This window comes from Bufo bufo, chromosome 5 (assembly GCF_905171765.1).
Source record: "Bufo bufo chromosome 5, aBufBuf1.1, whole genome shotgun sequence".
In the NCBI taxonomy this organism is placed as follows: domain Eukaryota; kingdom Metazoa; phylum Chordata; class Amphibia; order Anura; family Bufonidae; genus Bufo; species Bufo bufo.
The window spans coordinates 376,029,451-376,056,741 of record NC_053393.1 but is presented as its reverse complement, the minus strand read 5'-3'; the positions used below and the strand labels follow the sequence as shown (position 1 = coordinate 376,056,741).

Genomic DNA, 27,291 nt, shown 5'->3' with positions numbered 1-27,291 from the left:
AACAATACTCTGTTCTCCTTCTCCTTGACCTGTCCTTTGCCTTCGACACTGTTGACCACTCCCTTCTGTTGCAAACTCTCTCATCTCTTGGCATCACTGACCTGGCCCTCTCCTGGATCACATCATACCTCACAGACCGGACGTTTAGCGTCTCCCACTCTCGCACCACCGCCTTGTCTCATTCCCTCTCTGTTGGTGTCCCGTAAGGCTCTGTCCTAGGACCCCTGCTCTTCTCTATCTACACTTTTGGCCTGGGGCAGCTCATAGAGTCCCACGGCTTTCAGTATCACTCCTACACTGATGACACACAAATCTACCTCTCTGGTCCAGACATCACCACCTTACTATCAAGAATCCCACAATGTCTATCTTCTATATCATCCTTCTTCGCCTCTCGCTTTCTAAAACTTAACATGGATAAGACAGAATTCATAATCTTTCCCCCATCTTGTTCAACCCCCCCCAACAGACCTATCTATCATGATCAATGGCTGCACACTCTCCCCGGTCAACAAAGTCTGCTGCCTTGGAGTGACCTTGGATTCTGCCCTTTCCTTCCAACCGCAAATCCAAGCCCTTTCCTGCATCTGTGCTTTCCTAAACTTTGATCTGCGAAAATGCTTGTACATGCCCTCATTATCTCCCGCCTAGACTACTGCAACATTCTCCTCTGTGGCCTTCTATCTAGCACTCTCGCACCCCTCCAATCTATCCTCAACTCTGCTGCCCGACTAATCCACCTCTCACCCTATTACTCCTCTGCCTCTCGCCTCTGCCAATCCCTTCACTGGCTCCCTATTGCCCAGCGAATTCACTTCAAAGTACTAACAAATACATACAAGGCCGTCCACAACCTGTCCCCTCACTACATCTCTGAGCTACTTTCCCGATACATCCCCACACGCACTCTCCGATCCTCACAAGACCTCCTTCTCTCTTCTCCTCTTATTGCCTCTTCCCACAATCGACTCCAAGATTTCTCCCGTGCATCCCCCATACTCTGGAACTCGCTACCCCAACATATCAGACTCTCACCTACAGTGAAACCTGAAAACCCACCTCTTCAGACAGGCCTGCAACCAGTGACCCTGCTGCCTCTATACCGCCATGACCAACTTAACTCACACCTACTGTGTCCTTCTCCCATACCATGTAGATTGTAAGCCCTCACGGGCAGGGCCCTCTCTCCTTCTGTACCAGTTTGTAACTTGTCTTGTTTATGATTAGTACAATTGTCTGTATTATGTATGTGCACCCCTTATCATATGTACAGCGCTATCGAATGAATGGCGCTTTAATAATAAATAATAATAATACTTTCTTTTAAACAAACGGAGGCATAAAACTTTATGTGAACCCACCCTTAGAGGAGGAACATCAGAATTTTTTTTTTTATTAGACCTCAGATCAGAACCCCAATGCTCATAAGACCCCCATTGTGAAAAGACCCCCATTAAAAACTCAATTCAGACCCCCAATGCACATAAGATCCCCAGCCAGACCTCAGATAAGACCCCAGTGTGAATGACCCCAATCGGACCTCAGATTAGACCCCCATTCAGACCTCAGACCACAGCCCTAATGTGAATGACCCCATTCAGATCCCCATGCTCAGAGCTTGCCTCTCCTGCTCCGGCCGCTGCTCTTAGGATCCAGCTCTCTTCTTCTTCCTGCCGTGCGCTGTGCTGTGACCCGGAACGCACAGCTTGAGGTCACAGAGCGCCAACGTCCTCACGCTGTGCGCAGTCACAGCACAACGAGCGGCCGAGGAAGACCAGGAAGTGGCGAGTACAGAGCTAGAGGAGCACTGCATTCACCGAAGTCCTCATGTACTAATGAGCTGTTCCATAATTAAAGCACTCATTAGTATTCGCCCCATAAGACGCACCAATGTGTTTTTTGTAGTATGTGTTTTTTTTTTGGGGGGGGGGGGGGGGTTTAAAATCTGAATTATCACATGTATGTTAAGGTTCTTTAAAGGGGTTGTCTCACCATTTATCACCTATCCACAGGGTGGGTGATAAGTGTATAATCACTGGGAGTCCCACTTCTGGGACCCTCACCGATTGTGAGCACAGGGGTCCTGAGTGCTCCGATTTGGATAAATTGTATGCAGCTGTTCTATTCATTCTCTGTGGGACTGACGGAGACATCGGAGTGCTCTATTGGAATATCTGCAGACCTGTAGACAATGCATGGAGCTGTCATTGTGTACTTATGGCTGACATTCCATTCTAATGGGGGGCACAGGACTTCCACTCCTGAGTGGTGGGGAATGATAATAAATTGCTCTTGTGGAACAGCCCTGTAAAAGGGTCTGTTCACCTTTACATTGCAGGCTTCAGCCAGAGCCTTTGTCACAGATTCCATAAGATTTATGGCAGAATCTGCAGTTTATAAATGAATGAGGTCTGCAACCGAACCGGCAATGCATCTTGGTTATAAATGAGTGTTAGTAGAGTCTTATGCAGCACAACCTTAAAATTACTGAGGAATGCTCATGTGATGCTATGAAGATCTCATAGTCACTTACATTGTTAGAATGCTTGCTTGCAGGGCAGCAGTGCCTATTGTAAATGTCTCTTCATGTGGCGTTCACATTTATTGATCAAGCCACCAGTAAAAACCATCTTAACAGTGGCACAGTCACTGATGAATGCCGTTAAGGGTACAACCATGGTGGTGTACCTTTCTATGGCTCCCCCTGGTTGTCTCAGATTTGGTACCTAGGTGTTCAGTTCTGATGGCCACACATGGCCAGTTTCTCAGTTCCTCTGCTTCAATATGCATTTGGCTATAAGATTCTTGTTGTTGTGCAGGCCAGCTGCTGGACACATTAGGTGGACATTCTGAGATGGAATCGATAGGACACCAGGAGGCGCCATATATTCAACTGGAGAATATTTAGCAAGATCTGACAAAGAAAGGTAATTGTCAGTCGTGACCAACAACCTCCTTAGTGTCCATTTACACGTCCGCAATTTTTTTCCGGATTTGTTCCAGATTTTGCGGACCTATTCATTTTCAATGGGAAATGCTATGTGCTGTCCGCATCCGCATTTCCGTATCCGCAATTCCTTTCCCGAAAAAAAATAGAACATGTTCTATTCTTGTCCGCAATTGCGGACAAGAAAAGGCATTTTCTATTATAGTGCCGGCGATGTGCGGTCCGCAAATTGCGGAACGCATATTGCCGGTGTCCATGTTTTGCGGATCCGCAATTTGCAGACCACAAAACACCTACGGATGTAGGCTTGGTTTACAGTTGTGTTGGTAATCCGGTAGGCTGATCTGACACAGGATCAGGCTAGTGGAGCTCGCCGTATCTGGCATCTCCGGACACAGCCGTGGATCCTCATTTGACTATAATGGGATCTGGCGGTTTCCGATAGAAATGCTGGGTTTCGGCTGGACAAATACTGGTGCGTACTGTGTTTTTTGTTTTGTTTTTTGTATAACCTGCTGGATTCCCATGACAACTGTGAACAAAGCCTAAATAAGAAGAGATGATTACATAAAAGGGCAGCAGTCTGCAGCACTGGGTTTAGAGCACAATGAGGGTCATTTATTATCCAGAAATGCATCTATATTAGGCATATTTCTGGTGCAGATTGTGGCGCAAGGATTATTTGCTCCGCAATCTGCGACTTTTCCCGCTCACGTCAGGTCTAAAAAAAAGTGGGCGGGGGAGGGGATAGGCCGGCAGGCCCGTCTCATTCATCAGTTTGTTTTAGGCGTAGAAAAAGGTCTAAATGTAAGTCAGCTAGGAAGCTGTTTTATTTTTAGACCGCCAGTGGATGCGCCAAAGTTATGTAGAGGCTGGCGCCTCTAGATACTGTAACTTCGTCAGATCCACAGCCAGCGCAGGGGCTTATTAAGACCGGCATCTAAAATGCATAAAGGAGTAAAAGACATAATGGAGCAATGTGGCCCATTCTCCTCCACTGCTGTGACATCCTCATACTTGCAGGCTATACGTTCCCACATGTTCCTTACCTAAAGCCCAGTCTCTGCTGTACTCCACCCATACAAGACGTGCACATTGTGACTGTCACTGTTTCTGTGGGCAGCACAGGCAGGCATTGTCTGATACAGGGTATCCTTAAAAAAGGAAGATCACCTCTTTCTCTGCACTAAATGTTGATGATCCCATTGATTTGATGTATGTAGTATGATGATCGAGTCCGCTGAGAACCGGAGAAAGGTTTATATACTGAAAATAAATCCTATGGTGAGTAATATGCACAGGACAGCCAAGATGGAGAAAACTGTTCTGTACACATGTTAAGTTGTCTCGGGAGAGGCTGACATATTCTGACCTCAGACATCCGCCATATAGCGATAAACATATCTATTGGCAATACATTTAATTTTAAGTTAAATGCTAAAAAAACAGTATCCGCTATTCTGAAATTAAAGGGATCTTCCAATGTATCTTCTCCAGTGATTTTTCTGTCCCAAGAGGACAGCTGTTATGCCGCCACTCTGCTCACCTACTCCTTTGTTCCTCGGTGCTTTTCCCCTTCGGTTGCCAGAGCAGCGCTGTTCAGCTCTTTTGCAGGCTACAGCCTGCTTCTTGTCAGCACTTCCTCTCGCTCTGCCTATAAGGGTGTGCGTGCACTTTCTCTGGTTCTTGACGGGCCAGTGCACATTCACATTGATCTTCCCCAGCCAATAGCTGGTTACTTTGTGGTACTTAAGACACCTTACCCTGTTGGAAGGTACCCGAGCAATAGGTTCTAGTTCACTAGTGTCCTGCAAAGGTGTGCTGTTTCTACATTTGCTTGCTTGTGTACCGACTTCTGCTTGTTTTCTGGATTTGAGCGCTCCATTTTGAACCTGAGCTGCCCGTCCTGATCTTGGACTGTTTATCGGATTGCATGAACTCTTTCTGCCCTGACCTCAGCCTGATCCTGACTATGGTTTTGCCTGATCCATTGGTGCTCTCCACCATTGTCTCTTGACTTCTGTGGGTCGGCAGTCATTTGAACAGAAACTGCTCGGTTGCGGCCTGGTGGTTCCCCTGCTGCAGAGTCCAGATCCATGTATAGGTGTTAAAGGGTGAAGTCCAGGGGGCGTCTTAGATAACGTCCTTAGGAATAGCCCCCAGCCAGATTTGTTCAAGTGACACAGTGGATCCACATTCAGAACAATGCTTGCATTCAAGCAAATGTATGTACGCTGTGTAATGTTCTGCTGCCTACAACGCTTGCCTTACCTCTAGGACCATCTTTTTTTGGTGACACTTCTGTGGCGCTTTATCTATAATCATTTTTCTTCCCAGGGAAATTGTTTAGCTTTACTTCCAGCAATTACACAAAAGTAGGATTGAATCCAGATCCCTTACAGCATCTGAAAACTTGCTAAACCGTAGACGTCGCAAAATGTAGTGTTTAGTGTGAAATCTAGAAACCTGTGAATTACTGGTCTGTATGCAGTTAAAGTGATTTAATTCTGTCTCCGGGGCAGAAAACAAAAAATTAGAATTCGACTTGCCAAATAGATATATTGTCTCTGTTGATTTTATAGTCGGACTCAGACAGTGTGTCGCCCCATTAGCAATACTGTATGTCTGAGCTGTGTCAGGTAAAAAATGGGGCAGGTTCATAGGCCTCCCATTATGTGACTGTATCAGATAAAGCAACGACTGGCACATCGTGTCTCATCTCCTGTGGAATAGTGTGTGGTTACACTGGGCGGCCTCTGTACTTGAGATTGAGCTGTGTTATATTCATTATTGTATTTAAAGGGAATCTGTCAGCAGCGACCTCCCTATCAAACAGGTTGTATAGACACATAGCTGTGGTTCACCTGATTAAAACGCTGTTTTTCTTTTGTTCATCTCAGGCTCCGTTTCCCAAACTATACTTTTTCTTAATCTGCAGATGAGGCCTTGGTGCAATGGGGGCATCATCATTGCTCTCGTCGCTATGATAAGGAGCATAGAAGGTCTGAAATGCATTAGCAATACCACTGTCTGTTATGCATGCTGGGATTTCTGCCCCCTGGTCCATGTTGCCTGTGCGGCCCAGCACTTCCATGCACCAGATGTTTGAAGATTTACACTACGAAGGCGAATAACCTCTAAAGATGCAGCATGTGCATTTGCTTGGGCAGCGCTTATCCTAAAATTGGAACAATGATCAACTTGGCCCCCTAGTAAGGATGATTTCTGAAGCTCTCCGTGTTTTTAACATATACCACCCACTCCTATACCGCCAGCCAGCTCCCACTCATTCCACACTATTATTACACAGTGTCAATCCATTGTTCCCAGTTGTCTGCCAGTGTTTGGGCCACCATGTCAAGCATCTTGGGGCATGAAAGACAACTTTTGGCATAAAACGACATAGATGGGTAAGCAGTGTTAAGAAATACTAACCGCTGTCTAAAAATACTGGTTGCGGGGTGCCTGTAATATGAAGGCATTAAAGGGGTGGTCTCACTTTACCAAATGTAGAGAAATGTTAATACAAGGCACTTACTAATGTATTGTGATTGTCCTTATTGCCTCCTTTGCTGGCTTCATTTATTTTTCCATCACATTATACACTGCCTGTTTCCAGGGGTTATGACCACCCTGCAATCCAGCAACGGTGGCCGTGCTTACACACTATAGGAAAAGACGCCACGCTATGTGCACTCCCACGATCCTGTCACCAGAGAGGCAAGGGCTTTTTCCTTTTTTTCCTGTCATCTAATAGGACGTATGATAGGGATTTCCCTAATGGGACAGTCCCTTTTAAAGGGGTTCTGCACTTTCATTTAACTGATGATCTATCCTCTGGATAAATCATCAGCATCTGATTGGCGGGGGTCCGACACCCGGGACCCCCACCGATCAGCTGTTTGAGAAGGCAGCGGCGCTCCAGTAGCGCCGCGGCCTTCTCACTGTTTACCGCCGGCCCACTGACGTCACAACTAGTATCAACTAGCGTGGGCGGGGCTAAGCTCCATTCAAGTGAACAGAGCTTAGCCCCGCCCACACTAGTTGATACTAGTCGTGACGTCAGTGGGCCGGCTGCTACTGGAGCGCCGCTGCCTTCTCAAACAGCTGATCGGCGGGGGTCCCGGGTATCGGACCCCAGCCGATCAGATGCTGATGATCTATCCAGAGGATAGATCATCAGTTAAATGAAAGTGCAGAACCCCTTTAACTATTCTGAGGCGAGGCTGCTGATAGCTAGTCTGTACGTGTCTATTCATCCAATAGTTTATTATGTGACTGGCACATGGGTCTTGTACACAAAAACTGAAGAATTATCAAACTAGTGCAAAGCAAAATGGCACAATTGACCATAGCTAAAAAGGCTCCTGCCTTTATATTGTATGTGCAAAAGCTGGATATTAATTGGTTCAAATGAGCAGCTACACCATTTTCCACTGCAGTTGCCAGTCAGTTTTCACCTTTAATTTTTCGAGAGCTGAATTGAAAATAAAAGTGCTCTGTTCGGTTGCAGGGGCTGACATTGACGCATTACATTAGTGTGTTTTTTAATATATTCATTCACGTGTAGCACAACAGGTGCATTTGTACGACCGTAATTTCGGCCGGTGTCCAATCCGCATTTTATACGGCTCCTGTGCAGACCCATCCATTTCTATGGTGCACTTTAACACTTCATCTGTGTGCCATCCACATCCATGCGGATGAGCCGCAAATTATAGAACATATTTTTGTCAGTTTTAGGGCTCGTGCACACGAGCAGCTGATCCTGATGCAGCCCGTGCCCGTATTGCAGCCCTCAAACAGCGTGTCCGCAATATATGGGCACTGGCCACGTGCACTCTGTATCACAAATGTAGACCCATTTACTTCAATGGGTCCACAAGATATGGGGTGGAGCAGAAGCACTACGTAGCGCTTTTATGGGATTTCGGGATCTGCACCGCAAAAAAAAAAAAAATAGAACGTTCTATATATTTTTTTTGCAGTGCTGACTGAATTTTAGTGAATGGGTTCACAAACAGTAGGCACACGGCCGGTGCCCATGCATTGTGGACTGCAATTTATTTGTGTGCATTAGCCCTTATGGGTGAGAATAGGCTTTTTTTTTTTTTTCAATGGGGCTTGCAAAAGGTGTGGGATGCACACGGGACGCAACTGTATTTTGCAGATCCGCAAGTTGTTTGAATGGTCCCTATGGACTCATTCAGACGTATGTATCTGTTTTGTGGTCCACAAAACATGGATACCAGCCATGTGCATTCCGCATTTTGCGGAACTGCCAGCCCTATGATAGAAATGCCTATTCTTGTCTGCAAAAACGGACAAGAATAGGACATGTTCTATCTTTTTTGAGAGACCACAGAACGGAAATATGGATGCAGATAGCACACTGTCAGCATCTTTTGCTGCCCCATTGAAATGAAGGTTTCCGCATCCGTTCCGCAAAATTGCAGAACGGATGTGGACACAAATATACGGTCATCTGAATGAGCCCTAGGTCTGTGAAAAGCATGACACAACCACTGTGTAGAGCAGGTATCAGCAATAGTCTTGATCAAGCACCATGGTGCTCGGGTGGAACACATCGGGATGCTCGGGTGCTCTACCGAGCACCTGAGTATAAATGAAGTCAATGGGAGAACCCAAGCATCAAACCAGGCACTCCCTGCTCTGAAGAGGGGAGGGTGCCTGGTTCATAGGAAAAGGTCAGAAATTGACGGAAACACCATCGAAATGCTTCGGGAACAGCATGGGGAGGATGTCTGGATGCATCTTGGAATCCCAGGTCGCTGTTGGGAACGAGGTAGTACGCCACTTTTACAGACTGACAATAATACGCACCAAACTGAAGATAAAATTGATTTTAGAGGAAAAATTGGGCCTTATTCACATTGTGGTACAATTGTTCATGTAGTGGGACTCCTACACTCATAAAGCCTATGCACTAAGGGTACTTTCACACTAGCGTTATTCTGATCCGGCACGGAGTTCCGTCCTAGGGCCTCAATACCGGAAAAGGACTGATCAGTTTTATCCTAATGCATTCTGAATAGGGGGCAATCCGTTCAGGATGCATCCGGATGTCTTCAGTTCAGTCTTTTTGACTTTTCAGGACGGAGATAATACCGCAGCATGCTGCGGTTTTATCTCCGTCCCAAATTCCGGAACACTTGCTGGAATGATAGATCCGGCATTTTTTCCCATTGAAATGCATTTAATGCCAGATCCGGGCCCGAGTGTTCCGGCAAAACGGATCCGGCATTGCGGTCTGCGCATGCTCAGACCGCAAAAAATGTTCAAAAAATAAATGCCGGATCCGTTTTTCTGGATGACATCGGAGAGACGGATCCGGCATTTCAATGCATTTGTCAGACAAATGCCATCAGTTTGCATACGTTTTGACGGATCCGGCAGGCAGTTCCGGTGACGGAACTGCCTGCCGGAATCCTCTGCCGCATGTGTGAGTACCCTAAGTGAAAGGGCTGCCAAAAATTACAAGGAACCGGCACTACAATATACCCTTTATTACACATAAAGGAGGGCATCATACACGGCTTTTAAAAATTATGATTGATTGGCCTGCTGGTGACCCCTTAAAAACATTTGGAGCAAGGGCCTGCTGATCTGACCATCTAAAACATTATGTGCTAGGGCCTGCTGCCGCTATGGTGACTCTAGATAACCTGGGCCCAATCGCACGTCCCCGTGACAGCGACGATTCATTCGAATGTCTTCCCTATCAACTTTCGATGGTATTTTTCAGCCCAAACCATGTAGACCATGGGTAACGGGGGAATCGTGGTTCGATTCCGGAGAGGGAGCCTGAGAAACAGCTATGGCTACCACATCCAAGCAAGGCAGCATGCTCGCAAATTACCTATTAGGTATAATTAGGTGAAGGCCTGCTGGTGAGCTGACCCTGTAAAAAATTATATGCGAGGGACTGCTGGTGATATGACCCTCTAAAAAAAATGATATGCGAGGGTCTGCTGGTGATCTGACCCTGTAAAACATATTATTTATATATGTATGTGTATATATATATATATATATATATATATATATATATATTAAACCATATAGCCTTGTTTTGTGGTAGAGAGGGTGCATGGGAATACAGTGTATTCAGTACATTATAAACAACACATTTAAAGTGCCTTTATGTTCATCAGCTTTCCTCTGGTGGAGTCGAGAAGTCATGGTCAATCCAGGCCATTTTTATAAGAGTCAACCTGTCAGCATTTTCAGTTGAACTTCCATGAGTACTACCCTCTGTAGCGGAGGCAACCGTCTCCTCCTCCTCCTCCTCCTCTTCATCGTCCAATTTGTGCTGAGAAGACGAACTGAGGGTGATCTGGCTATCACACTGTGTAATGTCTTCCCCCATTTCCACCTCTTCCCCATGCAAAGCGTCGTTCTTAATTGTGAGCAGCGAGCGTTTGAGATATTTACGCTGATAACAGCGTTCTCGCCGCTCACCATCTGTGTTGATTCCTCAAAGTTTCTTAAAACCTCACAGAAGTCAGACATCCATGCCCACTCCTCGATTGTGAATAGCGGAAGCTGACTGGAAAGGCGACGACCATGTTGCAACTGGTATTCCACTACTGCCCTCTGCTGCTCACAAAGCCTGGGCAACATGTGGAACGTCGAGTTCCCGCGCGTGCTCGCGTTGCACAACAACCGGTGAGCTGGCAATTTCAAGCGCTGCTGCAGCGTTGACAGACCAGCTGAAGCTGTTGATGACTTGCGGAAATGTGCACACACGCAGTGCACCATCACCAGTAGCTCAGGAAAATTGGGGTAGGTTTTGAGAAACCACTGAACCACAAGGTTGAACACGTGGGAATAGGCATGTGATGTGTCTGAGCTTGCCGAGCTCCAAAGCCGCCACCAAGTTACGGTCATTATCAGACACAACCATGCCTGGTTGTAGGTTGAGTGGCGAGAGCCACAGCTCAGTCTGGTCTCTTATCCCCTCAGCCCTCAGCTCTGTGGCGGTGTGCTGCTTGTCGCCTAGGCATATGAGCTTCAGCATGGCCTGTTGCCGCTTCCCCACTGCAGTGCTACACTGCTTCCAGCTACCGGCTGATGTCTGACTGGTGCTGCACATGGATAAATCTGAGGTGGAAGTGGCGGAGGAGGAGAAGTGGGGTTTGGAGCCACTAACGTAGGTGCTGCCGGAAACCCTGATCGACGTAGTGCCTGCAATCCTTGGCGTCGGTAGCACCTGTGCCATCCCAGGGTATGACTCGCTCCCCGCCTCCACACATTCACCCAGTCTGCCGTCAGGGAAATGTAGCGTCCCTAGCTGAATGCACTTGTCCATGTGTTCGTGGTTAAGTGGATCTTCCCAGTAACTGCGTTGGTCAGGGCACGCGTGATGTTATGGGACACATGTTGGTGTAAGGCGGGCACGGCACATCTTGAAAAATAGTGGCGGCTGGGGACTGCGTAACGCGGGACGGCCGCCGACCTCAGGCTGTGGAAGGCCTCAGTGTCCACAAGCCTAAATGGCAAAATTGCCAGGGCCTGTAATTTGAAAAGCTGCGCATTTAGTGCTATGGCCTGTGAGTGGGTGGCTGGGTATTTTCGCTTGCGTTCAAAGGCCTGGGGTAAGGACATTTGGACGCTGCGCTTGGACACGGAAGTGGATGTGGTCGCTGATGGTGCTTGCAAAGGTTCAGGTGCAGGGCGGGAGGCATCCGAGCCTGCACCTTCGACAGGGGATTGGCCAGCACGTAACATAGGAAGAGGAGGCAGTGGTGTGACCCGCAGACACAGATTGTTGATCCAGGCGTTCGTCCCACTTATTACGGTGCTTGGATGCCATGTGGCGGATCATGCTGGTGGTGGTGAGGTTGCTAGTGTTCACACCCCGGCTCATTTTCTTATGGCTCAGGTTGCAAACTATTATTCTTTTGTCGTCCGCACTTTCCTCAAAAAAGCGCCATACTGTGGAACATCTACCCCTTGGCAAGGGAGATTTCCGCGAGGGGGTGCTGCGTGGGACAGTTGCGGGCCTGTTTGGTGTGGCCCGCCTTCTCCCTTTTGGCACCCCACTGCCTCTTCCAGCCTGTTGCAGTGCTCCAGATCCCTCCCCCTCTGTACTGCTGTCCTCGCTCGGCTTTCCACCTTCCCAGGTTGGGTCAGTGACTTCACTGTCCACCACCTCCTCTTCCGCTTCCTCACTCTGCTCAAGCTCCTAACTTGTTGACCTATCCGCTACCTCAGTGATTGACAACTGTGTCTCATCCTCTTCATTAACTTCTTGAAACAGTAATTGCGGTTGAGTCATTGGCAACTGTGTCTCATCATCATCCACCTCATTAAACACTAATTGACGTTAAACATTATCTGCTTCAATCCAACCGACCACCTGGTCGCACTGGTCTGACTTCAAGAGTGGTGTCCTGCGCCGCCCTGCAAACTGGGACATGAAGCTAGGTATCGTGAATGATTGTTTTTCTTGTGCTCTGGCAGCAGGCACAGTTTCTCCGCGCCCAGGGCCCCGGCCTCTGCATGCACCACCAGCATCACGGCCACTTCCCCATCCCTTACTGCTCTCCTTCCCTGAAAGTAATGTCACACATACAGTAGCGTAGGATTTGGAAGTGTATGCGCCAAAAAATTTACAAAAGTATTTGATTAGGAAATGTTATGCAGGACAGGTACCACAGGTAATGTCACTGTTCGCAGTGTCTACAGATAAAGGTACACCTGGATGTCACTGATATTTTAGGGATGCACGCACTTTAAACAGGAGATGTGGTGCGGATAATTTAACTGTCCGCAGCGGCCTATTACACGGTATTTAGCGCAGTATGCGCTAAAAATATATATTGCTGCTGTCGCACACAATAGTGCTTAAAAGGACTTTTGGGTCTCTGAAAAGTTTTTTGTATAAAAATCTTCTTATTACACTCCCTACACTGTCTGTCCATTTCTATGCACAGCTCTCCCTAGCACTGAGCAATTTAGCTCAGGTTGCGCTACAAACATATATTTTTGCTGTCACACACAATAGTCCTTACAAGGACTTTTGGGTCTCTGAAACGTTTTTGTACAAAAAAAAATATTCAATTACACTCCCTACACTCTCTGTCCCTTCCTATGCTCGGCTCTCCCTGACTACGAATATGCCGAACATGCGTCATCGGGTGCTATATAGCACCCGATGACTCATTCCGTCCAGCCAATCACTGTAATGCCAGTAGCCAACATGGCATTACATGGCATGCTACTGGCATTACAGTGAGGGCAGCACTCACCTGCTCGTTTATTGGCTGCGTAGCAGAAACGTGCGGGGAGGAGACTCGAGCATGGCGCTCGAGCACATGTGGTACTCGACCGTGTACCGCCATGTGCCAAGCATCGAGATGCTCGAGCCAAACAGGTGTTCGGCCGAGCATGCTCGATCATCACTAATCAGCAACCTTCGGCACTCCAGCTGTTGTGAAACTACATTTCCCAGCATGCTCCATTCCTTTCTAGAAGAGCAAAGCAAGTATACATGCTGGGAGTTGTAGTTTCACCTGGAGTACCGAGGTTGCCTACCCCGGTGTAGAGGACATGCAATGAGCTTCTAATTGTAAGCTCACTGAAGATGCATCAACCCAGTGACACCACCAGGTGGAAGCAGACAATTACTATTAATGTGCCGCTGACAGATTTACTATACTCCTATTATCTTGTTAGCATAGCTCTTTCTGTATGTGGCTTTTACTGTTCTTCACCTCAGAAAGGCGGGTCACGGCGAGCAGACGCGACAAACACATGTTCCAAACAGATGTCCTTTGAGCGGTTTGTGTGAGGTGCAGTCGTGAGCTAATATCTTCCAGTGCTCCGCTGGGTCTGTGTTTCATTCCTCTAAGGGTTTATTAAAAGTCTCATATTCTTTGTAGTGGAAATTCTTTTGAACCATTTTCCAGGCCTGCAGAACTCATCTTCTGCTATGTGCTGGACTCCGGGGTGTGAGATCAATCTTTTTATGAATCTGCGCTGATGTCTCACCTTTACTCACAGCGTGCCCAGATGTTTGTGATAGGTTATGGATCAAGATAACCAGGCATTTGGGGGGGGGGGGGGGGGGGGTAAAGTGGGGGATGCAGAATTTCTGTAAGTCAGTGGTGTTTAGTATTTCTGTGTCTTTACTGCCAATATGTGTGAAATCTGTACATGCGTTAATAAATACTCACTAGACACAATGTCAGCTTAGCTCAGATTTTCAGTGGCTATGGTATCTGCATGCAGGGGCGTACTGGCCATACACCCTACAGGGAAATTTCCCGGCGGGCTGATGCCCAGGGGTCCACCCGAACCCTCCTCATGGCTGCGTTCAGGTACATAACGATCTGATGCTCTCAGTATAGGACCATCAGGATCAGCTTTCCCATACGGCAGTCTTGATCTCTCTGCGGCTGCGCAGGGAATATCGAGACCGATGTACCATATGCTGGTCTTGGTAAATTTCCCCTAATGTCTTTTAAACTGTGTAGACCTAACCAGGGGCAGACTGGGAACTTAAAGTGGCCCTGGAAAAAAAAAAGAAATAGTGGCCCCCATATTGTAGGCGTGTCCAAATTGACAGAAGGCAGGGCTAACGCAAGTAGATGGGGCCAGCAATACCATATTGTGGCACAAAATACCACCCTGGCAGGGCCAAATACTACAGTGCAACACAATACACTGACCCAGCAGCATCAAAAACCACAGAGCAGCGCACAATAATGCCCCAGCAGGACAAGATACCTCCTGAGAAGCTGCCACTTTGTGGTGGCCAGCACCAGCTGCCACATTCTGCCCAACTTGCTTTAGGCATCTCCTCCAACTTTCCTTTAAACTTGTTTTTCTAACTCTCCATTAAAGGAGAGTGACATTTATTATGTAGAGAAAGTTAATACAGGGCACTTACTAATGTATTGCGATTATCCATGTTGCTTCCTTTGCTGGCTGGATTCATTTTTCCATCACATTATACACTGCTCGTATCCAGAGGTTACGACCACCCTTTAATCGCCGTGTTTGCACACTATAGGAAACAGCGTCAGCCTGTGTGCTCTCCTGTGGTCCTAGTCCCATAATGTCCAAGCACGGCCACCGCTGCTGGATTGCAGGGTGGTTGGAACAGCAGTGTATAATGTGATGGAAAAATGAATCCAGCCAGCAAAGGAAGCAATGTGGACAATCACAATACATTAGTAAGTGCCTTGGATTAGCTTTCTCTACATGATAAATGTGATTTGCTGACGTGAGACAATCCCTTTTAAAGGTTCACTGAGCTTTCCCCAAAAAAATTTGATATGTCATAGTGACATATTAAAGGTTTTGACCAGTGAAGCCTGAATGCTGAGACCCCTACTGATTGCTAGAATGAAGAGAGAGTGAATTGAGATGGGCCCCCTAGGCTTCTATTGAACCTGTCTTTTGCAGCAAGGAGAGAGAACCTGCTATGGGAACGCCTCTCTCCTCATTCCATCAATTGGTGGGGGTCTCTGTGCGCAGACCCCCACAGATCAAAACCTTTGTCACTGACATGTCAGATGTTTTTTTGTTTTTTTTGAAAGCTCAGTGACACATTAGTGTTTCATTCATTGTGAAACGTATGGAGTCCGGTCTGCTTGGCTTGCCCAGATTGGCCCCATGTTTATATGTGCCCGCATTACTGAGAAAAATGATGTTTTACTATATGCAAAGTAGCCTCTAGGAGCAATGGGGGCGTTGTCATTACACCTAGAGGCTCTGCTCTCTCTGCAACTGCCACGCCCTCTCCACTTTAATTGACAGGGCCAGGCATTCTTGATCCTGTCAATCAAACAGATGCTTTCAGCTGCCAAGAGGTCAGCTCATAGGTACAAATCTGCTGACAGATGCCCTCCTTTGATACAGAATTGTGGAAGCCAAACCAAAATGTGATCATCTTCAGTGTGTTAGTATATTGAAATGCAGTGTTACAGGATATAATAAATGGTATATACATGTTTTTTGTTTTTTTCCATTTTAAGGAAAAACGTGGGCACAGAGAAATGAGAGTTCTAGAAAATGTGAAAAACAGCTTATCTGAAACCAGTGATCATGTTCTTCCGAGGTGTACCGATGTAATGCGAGATGAGTTCGGACTGGCGCTGAAATCATGTAAGTTATTGCATAACGGTGAAAGCTTTCTTCTACACACCCTTTCAATGCTGGAGCTGTTCAATACACAGCATGTGCTGGGGAGTCCTCATTTTCTGCACTCCACACCATCCGGTCGCTGATTGCAGTAGAATACATGCACACGAGCGTTTTGTTTCCGCGTCCTTTACGTTTTTTTTTTTTTGCGGATAGGATGCGGACCCATTCATTTCAATAGGTCCGCAAAAAATGCTGACAGCAAACCGTGTGCTGTCCGCATCAGTATGTCTGTTCCGTAGCCCCGCAAAAAAAATAGAACATGTCCTATTCTTGTCCGTTGTAGGCATTGTTATAATGGATCCACATAAAAAAAAAAAAAAGGACGGCATACAGATGTCATCCATTTTTTTTTTTTTTTTTTTGCAGACCACAAAACTTATACGGTTGTGTGCATGTAGCATTAGTGTCAGCATGTGGGTTGCTGTTCCGTAACAGATTTTAACAAAAGACTGGGTCAGTTCAAGTAAATGACCCATTGTCTTGGTAAGGGTATCTGTCTCCAGTTTATATTGCCCTTAGGACACCATAAAACGGGTGACAGTTTCCTTTTAAAGGAGTTGTGCAAGAATGGGGAAGGTTTTTTTTTTTTGGCTCTACTACTCCACAAGAATTCTTTGCTGCACAAATTAAAGCCCCTTTACATGGGCTATTAATCGGGGAAATTGGGAAGGAGCGTTCCTGGGAACACTCGTTCCTGATAAATGCTGCATCACTGATGCGTTCACCTAAATCACAGTTTCTGGGCAGCAGGTTTTCTTGAAGTTCGTAATCATTGTATTAGAGTGAAAAAACTACTTACAAAATGTACCTGACGTCATCTGTATGGTCTTAGTGGAGTCACCCGGGCATGTCTGTGGTGGAGCCGAGTCACTGAATAAGGCCCGTCTCTCGGCCACATCTTACGTATCAGTGCCAAATCTCCTGCAGGAGAAGAGGCTCTTCTTCAGCGGCCAGGAATCAGACATGCGCTGCGCAGTGAGCGGAGGTTTGTACACCTTAGCTTCAATCGCTCACTGCACATGTCTGGTTTCCAGACGCCGATGAAGTGCCTCCGCTCCTGTTGTATTCAGTGACTCAGCTCAGCCTTGGACAAGCCCCAATGACCATATTGATGACATCAGGTACATTTTATAAGTTGTTTTTCCAACTTCTAGAAAAGCAGTTTAGGAAACAAGGCCCTCATGCACATGATCGTATTTTTCTATTCACATATGATCTGCATTTTTTAAGGATTGGATATGGACTCATTCATTTCAATGGGGACGCAAAAAATTTGGACAGTGCACCATGTGCTGTCCGCGTTTTCGTCTGGCAAAAAAAATGGAACATGTCTCTTAGAGGTCTGGAATGTATTGGATAACATTGACAGCATTATGTCAGTGTTATCCAGTACATTCCAGAACTGTAAGGCCCCTTTCACACGGGCGAGTATTCCGCGCGGATGCGATGCGTGAGTTGAACGCATTGCACCCGCACTGAATCCCGACCCATTCATTTCTATGGGGCTGTTCACATGAGCGGTGATTGTCACGCATCACTTGTGCGTTGCGTGAAATTCGCAACATGCTCTATATTCTGCGTTTTTGACGCAACGCAGGCCCCATAGAAGTGGATGGGGTTGCGTGAAAATCGCAAGCATCCGCAAGCAAGTGCGGATGCGGTGCGATTTTCACGCACAGTTGCTAGGAGACCATCGGGATGGAGACCCGATCATTATTATTTCCCTTTATAACATGGTTATAAGGGAAAATAATAGCATTCTGAATACAGAATGCAAAGTAAATTAGGGATGGAGGGGTTAAAAAAAATATAATTTAACTCATCTTAGTCCACTTGATCGCGCAGCCGACATCTCCTTCTGTCTCCTTCTTTGCTGATTGTAGGAACAGGACCTGTGGTGACGTCACTCCGGTCATCACATGATCCATCACATGATTTTTTACCATGGTGATGGATCATGTGATGACCGGAGTGACGTCACCACAGGTCCTGTTCCTACAATCTGCAAAGAAGGAAACAGAAGGAGATGCCGGCTGCGCGATCAAGTGGACTAAGGTGAGTTAAATTATATATATATTTTTTTTAACCCCTCCAGCGCTATTTTACTATGCATTCTGTATTCAGAATGCTATTATTTTCCCTTATAACCATGTTATAAGGGGAAATAATACAATCTACAGAACACCGATCCCAAGCCCGAACTTCTGTGAAGAAGTTTGGGTTTGGGTACCAAACATGCGCGATTTTTCTCACACTAGTGCAAAACGCATTACAATGTTTTGCACTCGCGCGGAAATCGTGCATGTTCCCGCAACGCACCCGCACATTTTCCCGCAACGCCCGTCTGAAAGAGGCCTAAGGGTTACATAGCATCATAAATCAATATAATGTTTTGCGACCCCGGCAGTGCTGGGAGGTCAGGCCGGGTGCTGAAAGTGGCCTTGCTCTGCCAGAAAAAGGTGTAGTGCGACCTCTGATGCTCTGCATTACTGGTTGACTGAAACGGCTGTCTACACTCTACAGATGGGTCTCTTGCTTAACTCATATGAGCTTATCTGAATTGTCTTATAATAACTCTCCAATGCCCATTTATTTATTTTTTCAGACAAAATATGTTGAGTAAGAGAAAATAAAATGGCTAAAAATCACATCCTATCATATAACCTGGTTTAAATGCCTCCCTGAGAAATGTTTTTGAATCCATACCCGTTTGAGGAACTACTAATAACTGAGCAGACATTAGAATCATTTCCATGTAGAAGGGAGAAGTGAGTTTTCCACTTTTTTTCCGTTAATTGACTGCAGTCGTCAGTTCAATTCTACATTGGCACCCTGTGCCTGAAAGAATGTGAATTATGTGTCTGCATTGAAACATTAGCCAATCTGCCTTAACAAATCGAAAAAGGACCACGCACAACATAAAAATGATATTAAGCAGATGGCAGCAGGTTGCCGCTTGGATTACACGTAGTAGTAACTCGTCACCGTACATTTAGTTTTTTTTTTTTCTGCTGATATATCTTTTCTGTGACTTGGCTTCCAGAGTGACCGCACTATGTATTGCAGCCAGCCTGGATGATGAGTTTTATAACTATGGGTCATATATTAGGTTTTCCTGACAAAGCAAACAACTCTGAAGTCTCAAATTAAATTTCAGTGCAATTTGCCTTAATTTTATGCCTTCCTGTTATTGTTCTGCAGTAAAACCCAGTAACGTAATACTCGCATGAAATACATTGTGCTCAAATATTTTTTAATTTAATTTAATTTAATTTTTTTATAAAAAAAAAATCAGGAAAGCTATTTTAGCAATTTTTACCCAAGTGTAATTTGATTTTGGCTTCCAGTAATATTTTTTTCAGTGCTATGCTGTACTGATATATTGATATTCAGTTGGTTGTTGCCCTCAAGCAGGGCAACAATCTGTATTTTATACAATGGAAATACAGTGGCATGCTAAAGTTTGGTCACCCCTGGTCATAATTACTGTTACTGTGAATAGTTAAAAATGAAATGATTTATCTCCAAAAGGCATAAAGTTAAAGATGCTACATTCCCTTTTGTATTTTAAGCAAAAAAATTCTTTACTTTAATCTTTTTACCTTTTTCATTTTTTTTTTTTACTTGGGGGCATTTTCCTGTTTTGAAAGTTTGGGCACCCTGCATGGTTAGTACCTAGTAGCACCTGATCTGAACATCATTGAAAATTTGTGGATAGACGTAAAAAAAAAGTGGTGCATGCAAGACGGCCCAGGAATCTCTCAGAACTGGAAGATATTTGCAAAGAAAGATGTAAGCTGTGAAATCTAGTTCCACCATAAAGAGGTGGACCACTCTGATTACCACCGACCTAGCATTTATCTAAGGCATAGGTGATAAATGCTTCTCGCTGGAACACCCCTTTAACCCCATTGGGACACAGACAATTTCACCTTAAGGACCAGGCCATTTTTTGCAAATCTGACCAGTGTCACTTTAAGTGGTGATAACTTTAAAACGCTTTGACTTATCCAAGCCATTCTGAGATTCTTTTTTCGTCACATATTGTACTTCATGACACTGGTAAAATGAAGTAAAAAAAAAAATTTATTTATAAAAAAAAATACCAAATGTACCAATTTTTTTTTTTAAATTGCATATTTCCAAGTTTCAATTTCTCTACTTCTATAATACATAGTAATACCTCCAAAAATAGTTATTACTTTACATTCCCCATATGTCTACTTCATGTTTGGATCATTTTGGGAATGATATTTTATTTTTTGGGGATGTTACAAGGCTTAGAAGTTTAGAAGCAAATCTTGAAATTTTTAAGAAATTTTTAAAAACCCAATTTTTAGGGACCAGTTCAGGTCTGAAGTCACTTTGCGAGGCTTATATAATAGAAACCACCCAAAAATGACCCTATTCTATAAACTACACCCCTCAAGGTATTTAAAACTGATTTTACAAACTTTGTTAACCCTTTAGGTGTTGCACAAGAGTTATTGGCAAATGGGGATGAAATTTGAGAATTTCATTTTTTTGCCAAATTTTCCATTTTAACCCATTTTTTCCACTAACAAAGCAAGGGTTAATAGCCAAATAAGACTGTATCTTTATTGCCCTGACTCTGCCGTTTACAGAAACACCCCATATGTGGTCGTACACTACTGTACGGCCACACAGTAGGGTGTAGAGGGAAAGGAGCGCCATATGGTTTTTGGAGGGCTGATTTTTATGGACCGGTTTATTTACACCGTGTCCTGTTTCAACCCCCCTGATGCACCCCTGGAGTAGAAACTCCCTAAAAGTGACCCCATTTTGGAAACTACAGAATAAGGTGGCGGTTTTGTTGGGACTATTTTTAGGGTACATATGATTTTTGGTTGCCCTATATTACATTTTTGTGAGGCAAGGTTACCAAAAATTGCAATTCTGAAATTTCATCTCCATTTGCCATTAACTGTTGAGGAACACCTAAAGGGTTAATAAAGTTTGTAAAATCAGTTTTGAATGCCTTGAGGGGTGTAGTTTCTTAGATGGGGTCACTTTTAAGGAGTTTTTACTCTAGGGGTGCATCAGGGGGGCTTCAAAAGGGACATGTCAATAAAAAAGGCCATCGAAATCAGCCATCGAAATCGTCCTTTCCTTTTGCGCCCTGCCTTTTAGTGATACAGCAGTTTACGACCACAAATGTGGCGTTTCTGTAAACTGCAGTATCAGGGTAATATATATTAAGTTTTGTTTGGTTGTTGACCCTTGCTTTGTTACCGGAAAAAACGTATTGAAATGGAAAAGTGCCAAAAATAGCTGTTTTGGCACCGTTTTTTTATTTTTTTTTGATAGTGTTAATCTGGGGGGTTAGGTCATGGGGTATTTTTATAGAGGAGATTTTTTTTTGGTTTTTTAGCAGATTATTTTATGTGGGGGCTAATTTTTTGCGGGATGAGAGGACTGTTTTATTGGCACTATTTTGGGGGCTATATGACTTTTTGATCGCTTGCTATTAAACTTTTTGTTATGTAAGGTGACAAAAAAAAAACATTTTTTGCACCTTTTTTTTTTTTTTTTTTTTTTTTTTGGGACCGTGTTAATTTGAGGGGTTAGGTCATGGGGTATTTTTATAGAGGAGATTATTACAGACGCGGAAATACCTAATTTGTATACTTTTATAAAATTATTTTAGTTTTTACAATTTTTTGGGGTGTCTCAAGTCTGAGAACCAGTTTTTTTTTTATCCGATGTCAGTGGCTAAATTAGGATATAAATTTAGTACTCCATGGAAGTGTGGTACTCCCTGAAGCAACCAATAATGCAGAGGCCCGGATGATCGGGGCACGTGTCTCACTGAGTAGTGGTGTCTTTCCGTATCCCCCTCCTGTGACACACTCTGCACTTTTTTTGGGTTCGTCCCTTCTTTCCAGTATGGGGGACCACACCTGGAAAGTGTTGGCCAGGGACGATCCGGGCGCCTCCAGTTCCCGAGGTACTCCAGCCTGCTCTTTCCCGGTCCGAAAAGATCAGGGCCTTGAGGACTGCCTCATAGAATTGAAGGAATGTCCCTGTGTTGCCAGCTCTCCGGGACAGCACAAAAGAGTTGTACATGGCAACCTGCACCAAGTAGACCGCAACTTTTTTGTACCATGCCCGGGTTTTGCGCATGGCATTATATGGCTTGAGGACTTGATCAGAGAGATCAACTCCTCCCATATATACCGATTGTAGTCGACGATACAATCGGGCTTGAGGACCGTTGCCGCGGTACCTCGCACAGGGACAGGGGTGATGCCGTTACCATGAATTGTGGACAGTACAAGGACATCCCTCTTGTCCTTATATCTGACCAGCAGCAGGTTTCCAGTGGTAAGGGCACGGGTCTCACGCCTGGGGATAGATACCTGGAGGGGGTGGGCAGGGAGGCCGCGTTGATTTTTCCGAACGGTCCCACAAGCGGATGTGGATCTGGCAGCGAGGGACTGGAACAAGGGGATACTAGTATAAAAGTTATCCACGTACAAGTGGTAACTCTTATCTAGCAGTGGGTGCAAAAGGTCCCACACAAGTTTCCCGCTAACACCCAGAGTGGGGGGACATTCTGGGGGTTGAATACAGGAATCTCGCCCCTCGTACACACGAAACTTGTAAGTGTACCCTAAGGTATTCTCACAAAGTTTGTACAGCTTCACGCCATACCTCGCCCGCTTTGAGGGAACATACTGGCGGAAAATGACTCCCCCCTTGAACGCAATGAGAGACTCATCAACCGCGACCTCCCTTCCAGGTACATAGGCCTGTACAAATTTGGCACCAAAGTGATTGATGACCGGCTGTGTCTTATACAGACGGTCAAAGGCAGGATCACCTCGGGGGGGACATGCTGCATTATCTGAATAATGCATGCATTTCCGGATGGCCTCAAACCGGAAGCGTGTCATGGCCGTACTGTAAAGTGGGGTCTTGTAAAGGACGTCCCCACTCCAGTAATGCCTGACACTAGGTTTCTTGACTAGGCCCATATGCAGCACGAGGCCCCAAAATGTCCTCATCTCGGCTGCACTGACCGGCGTCCAGCCACCGGGCCAAGCCAAAAAGGAGCCCGGGTGTTGAGCAACGAACTGTTGGGCGTACAGGTTCGTCTGCTCCACCATTAGATTTACCAGTTGGTCACTGAAAAAATGACTAAAAAAGTCATATTCAGTGAAGCTCACTGTGGAAATCTGGATTCCTGGTTGGCCTACAAAATCAGGAATCAATGGCTCAAATCGCTCTGGGGTACACCAGACAAGTTCACCGGCAGGGGGCTCTGGTGGATTTAACTGGTGGGCCGGAAAACTAGTACGAGCCCCAGAGTTGCTCGTACTAGGGTGGGCCACAGGGTCCCTAACATGGCGGTCCCCTTGCCCTGCCTGGCGGCGTCTCCGCCGCCTTGGGGACTCATCATCATCACTAGATGATGAGGAGGACGCGGATGACAACCGGAAAGTGGGGTCATCCTCGTCCTCACTGGGACTCACGGAGTCGGAGGCAAGCTGGGCGTATGCCTCCTCGGCCGAGAACGTCCGGCGGGCCATAGGGGAGTGTGTATGTGCGTGCGTGTAAATCTTTATTTGGTGTGCGTGTGTGTGGGGCACGGGTGTTCACGTACTCACCCTAAGCCTAACAGACAAAAAAAAAAAAAAGACTAAAGAAAAAGGGAAAAAATTTGGAAAAAAAGTTTTAAAAAATTTCAAAACCGCTGATCAACCGTCCGAAGTTGATCAGCAGTGGGGTGCGCGATGCGCTAACAGTGGCCGGACGCTAAGAGTGCCGGCCACAGTCAGCGTACGCACAAAAAAAACCAACTGCCTGCGCCCCAAAAAAGTTGGAGGGGGGCAAGCAGCAGCATCCCTGGGGGGTCTAGGGTCACACAGCTGTGCTGTGGACCCCAGACACCCTACTTAGGGTGATGCAAGAAAACTTTTTTTCACCACTAACTTTCCCTGCCTAGCCCAACCTTTCCCTATACTTTCCCTAATTACCTGCTGATAAAGATGGGGGTGCTGGGGCACAGATCGGGTCCTGGGGGCAAGGATGGGTGCTGGGGCACAGATGGGGTTGCGATCCACACGTGCAGGTAGCCCTCCTCTGTCCTCGGGCTCCGGACACAAAAGGAGGAGGAGAGGAGCGCTGCTATCATTTGAATCTCCCGCCGGCCCGCCCTCCTACCAATCAGAGGCGATACTGAGAGGTGATGTCACCATCACCACTGAGGATTGCAGTATGGTGATTGGTGGGGTAAAATCACACCACCGATCACCATCCTGTTCCGGGTTATCGGTTCACCAGAGACCCGAATAACCCGGAAACGCAGAAAACCGCAGGTCTGAATTGACCTGCGGTTTTCTGCGATCGCCGACATGGGGGGTCACAGGACCCCCCCGGTGCATCTAGCCAAGGTGCCTGCTCAATGATTTGAGCAGGCACCGGGTTCCGATCACCGCCCGCCGGGTGGCGGTTATCGGAACTATACATGACGTACCGGTACATCATGTGTCCTTAAGTACCAGGACAACATGCCGTACCGGTACGTCATGTGTCCTGAAGAGGTTAAAGTGCCCCTGTACTTTGAAAAAAAAACTTTTGATATGTCCTAGCGACCTGTCAAATGTTTTGATCTGTGGGGGTCTGAGTGCTTAGACCTCCACCGATCTCTAGAACAAGGGCAGAGAAGCACGGACACAAAGAGCTCTTTCAACTCTCTGCAGGAGACGTAATGAGATGAGGCATGTGTGGTGGACGGGGAATTTATCAAGCACTGCATTCCAGAATTGTCTTCAAAAAGTTGCAAAATAGGAATTTCAGATTTAAAAAACATGCATCGTCTGATAAATTTGGCGCAAATATTCTCCTTATGATAAATTCCACCTCCTGCAGTAAGGAGAGACGGGGCTATGCCAGCAATTGTTATAGCGATCGGGGGGCATCTCGGCAATCAGATCCCCACCAAATCTTTGATATGTTGCTAGGACATATCAAAAGCTTTCTGAAAGTACAGGGACACTTTGAGAGATAGAGTACTGCAACAAGATGCTCATTTGGATAATATACAAATTTGATCATTTAAAGGGGTTCTCCTGGAATTATTTAAAATGGCCACCAGCAACCTGGCCTAGAATGTGAGCAGGACTGGTTGCCTCCACTTGCAGAGCTGCCTGATGGGGTGGAACCTCACTACACATCTGGCTTTTGCATATACTACATAACGGTAGGTTTTCCGATCAGGCCGCTCAGTCATGATGGCATATCATAGGCAGCATCACATCATCTATTGTGCAGCAGTGTAGTGAGGCCCCATCCCCTCACTCGCCCTAGGTAGCTCTGCAATTGTAGGCAACCAGTCCTGCTCAAATTCTAGGACAGGTTGCTGGCGGCCATTTAAAATCACTCCCGGAGAACCCCCTTTAAAGGGGTTGACCCCATTCTGGCTACTGTAAGATGACTACAGGGAGTGCAGAATTATTAGGCAAGTTGTATTTTTGAGGATTAATTTTATTATTGAACAACAACCATGTTCTCAATGAACCCAAAAAACTCATTAATATCAAAGCTGAATATTTTTGGAAGTAGTTTTTAGTTTGTTTTTAGTTTTAGCTATTTTAGGGGGATATCTGTGTGTGCAGGTGACTATTACTGTGCATAATTATTAGGCAACTTAACAAAAAACAAATATATACCCATTTCAATTATTTATTTTTACCAGGGAAACCAATATAACATCTCAACATTCACAAATATACATTTCGGACATTCAAAAACAAAACAAAAACAAATCAGTGACCAATATAGCCACCTTTCTTTGCAAGGACACTCAAAAGCCTGCCATCCATGGATTCTGTCAGTGTTTTGATCTGTTCACCATCAACATTGCGTGCAGCAGCAACCACAGCCTCCCAGACACTGTTCAGAGAGGTGTACTGTTTTCCCTCCTTGTAAATCTCACATTTGATGATGGACCACAGGTTCTCAATGGGGTTCAGATCAGGTGAACAAGGAGGCCATGTCATTAGATTTTCTTCTTTTATACCCTTTCTTGCCAGCCACGCTGTGGAGTACTTGGACGCGTGTGATGGAGCATTGTCCTGCATGAAAATCATGTTTTTCTTGAAGGATGCAGACTTCTTCCTGTACCACTGCTTGAAGAAGGTGTCTTCCAGAAACTGGCAGTAGGACTGGGAGTTGAGCTTGACTCCATCCTCAACCCGAAAAGGCCCCACAAGCTCATCTTTGATGATACCAGCCCAAACCAGTACTCCACCTCCACCTTGCTGGCGTCTGAGTCGGACTGGAGCTCTCTGCCCTTTACCAATCCAGCCACGGGCCCATCCATCTGGCCCATCAAGACTCACTCTCATTTCATCAGTCCATAAAACCTTAGAGAAATCAGTCTTGACGTTTTAGCTTGTGTGTCTTGTTCAGTGGTGGTCGTCTTTCAGCCTTTCTTACCTTGGCCATGTCTCTGAGTATTGCACACCTTGTGCTTTTGGGCACTCCAGTGATGTTGCAGCTCTGAAATATGGCCAAACTGGTGGCAAGTGGCATCTTGGCAGCTGCACGCTTGACTTTTCTCAGTACATGGGCAGTTATTTTGCGCCTTGGTTTTTCCACACGCTTCTTGCGACCCTGTTGACTATTTTGAATGAAACGCTTGATTGTTCGATGATCACGCTTCACAAGCTTTACAATTTTAAGAGTGCTGCATCCCTCTGCAAGATATCTCACTATTTTTGACTTTTCTGAGCCACCCAAGTCCTTCTTTTGACCCATTTTGCCAAAGGAAAGGAAGTTGCCTAATAATTATGCACACCTGATATAGGGTGTTGATGTCATTAGGCCACACCCCTTCTCATTACAGAGATGCACATCACCTAATATGCTTAATTGGTAGTAGGCTTTCGAGCCTATACAGCTTGGAGTAAGACAACATGCACAAAGAGGATGATGTGGTCAAAATACTCATTTGCCTAATAATTCTGCACGCAGTGTATATGGCACTTGCTAATATAGTTTTCTTGATATTCTGATATTCTGTGCCATTTGCTATATTTCATACGCCATGTCCCCTTGTTGGACAAATCTTTTGCACTGTCCGCACAGAGGTCCTGTCCATAAAATGGCAGCTGATGGAGGATCATGTGACCAGACACATC

The 27,291-nt window shown here is 45.7% G+C and overlaps 1 protein-coding gene and 1 long non-coding RNA gene across 3 annotated transcripts in view; one reads left to right on the top strand and one right to left on the bottom strand.

Moving 5' to 3' along the window:
- BLOC1S5 (biogenesis of lysosomal organelles complex 1 subunit 5) overlaps window positions 1-27,291 on the top strand; it is an 83,519-nt gene that overhangs the window by 27,151 nt on the left and 29,077 nt on the right. For both annotated transcript variants that reach the window (XM_040432110.1, XM_040432112.1), the window contains exon 3: window positions 15,955-16,084. In XM_040432110.1, the coding sequence (XP_040288044.1) occupies window positions 15,955-16,084 (130 nt within the window). The remainder of the gene's footprint in view (window positions 1-15,954; window positions 16,085-27,291) is intronic.
- LOC121001167 lies at window positions 461-25,901 on the bottom strand. Its single transcript, XR_005778996.1, has 4 exons — window positions 25,891-25,901; window positions 15,714-15,723; window positions 12,120-12,127; window positions 461-581 (listed from the first exon to the last, which is right to left on the bottom strand). It is a non-coding gene; the product is annotated as an uncharacterized LOC121001167 (long non-coding RNA).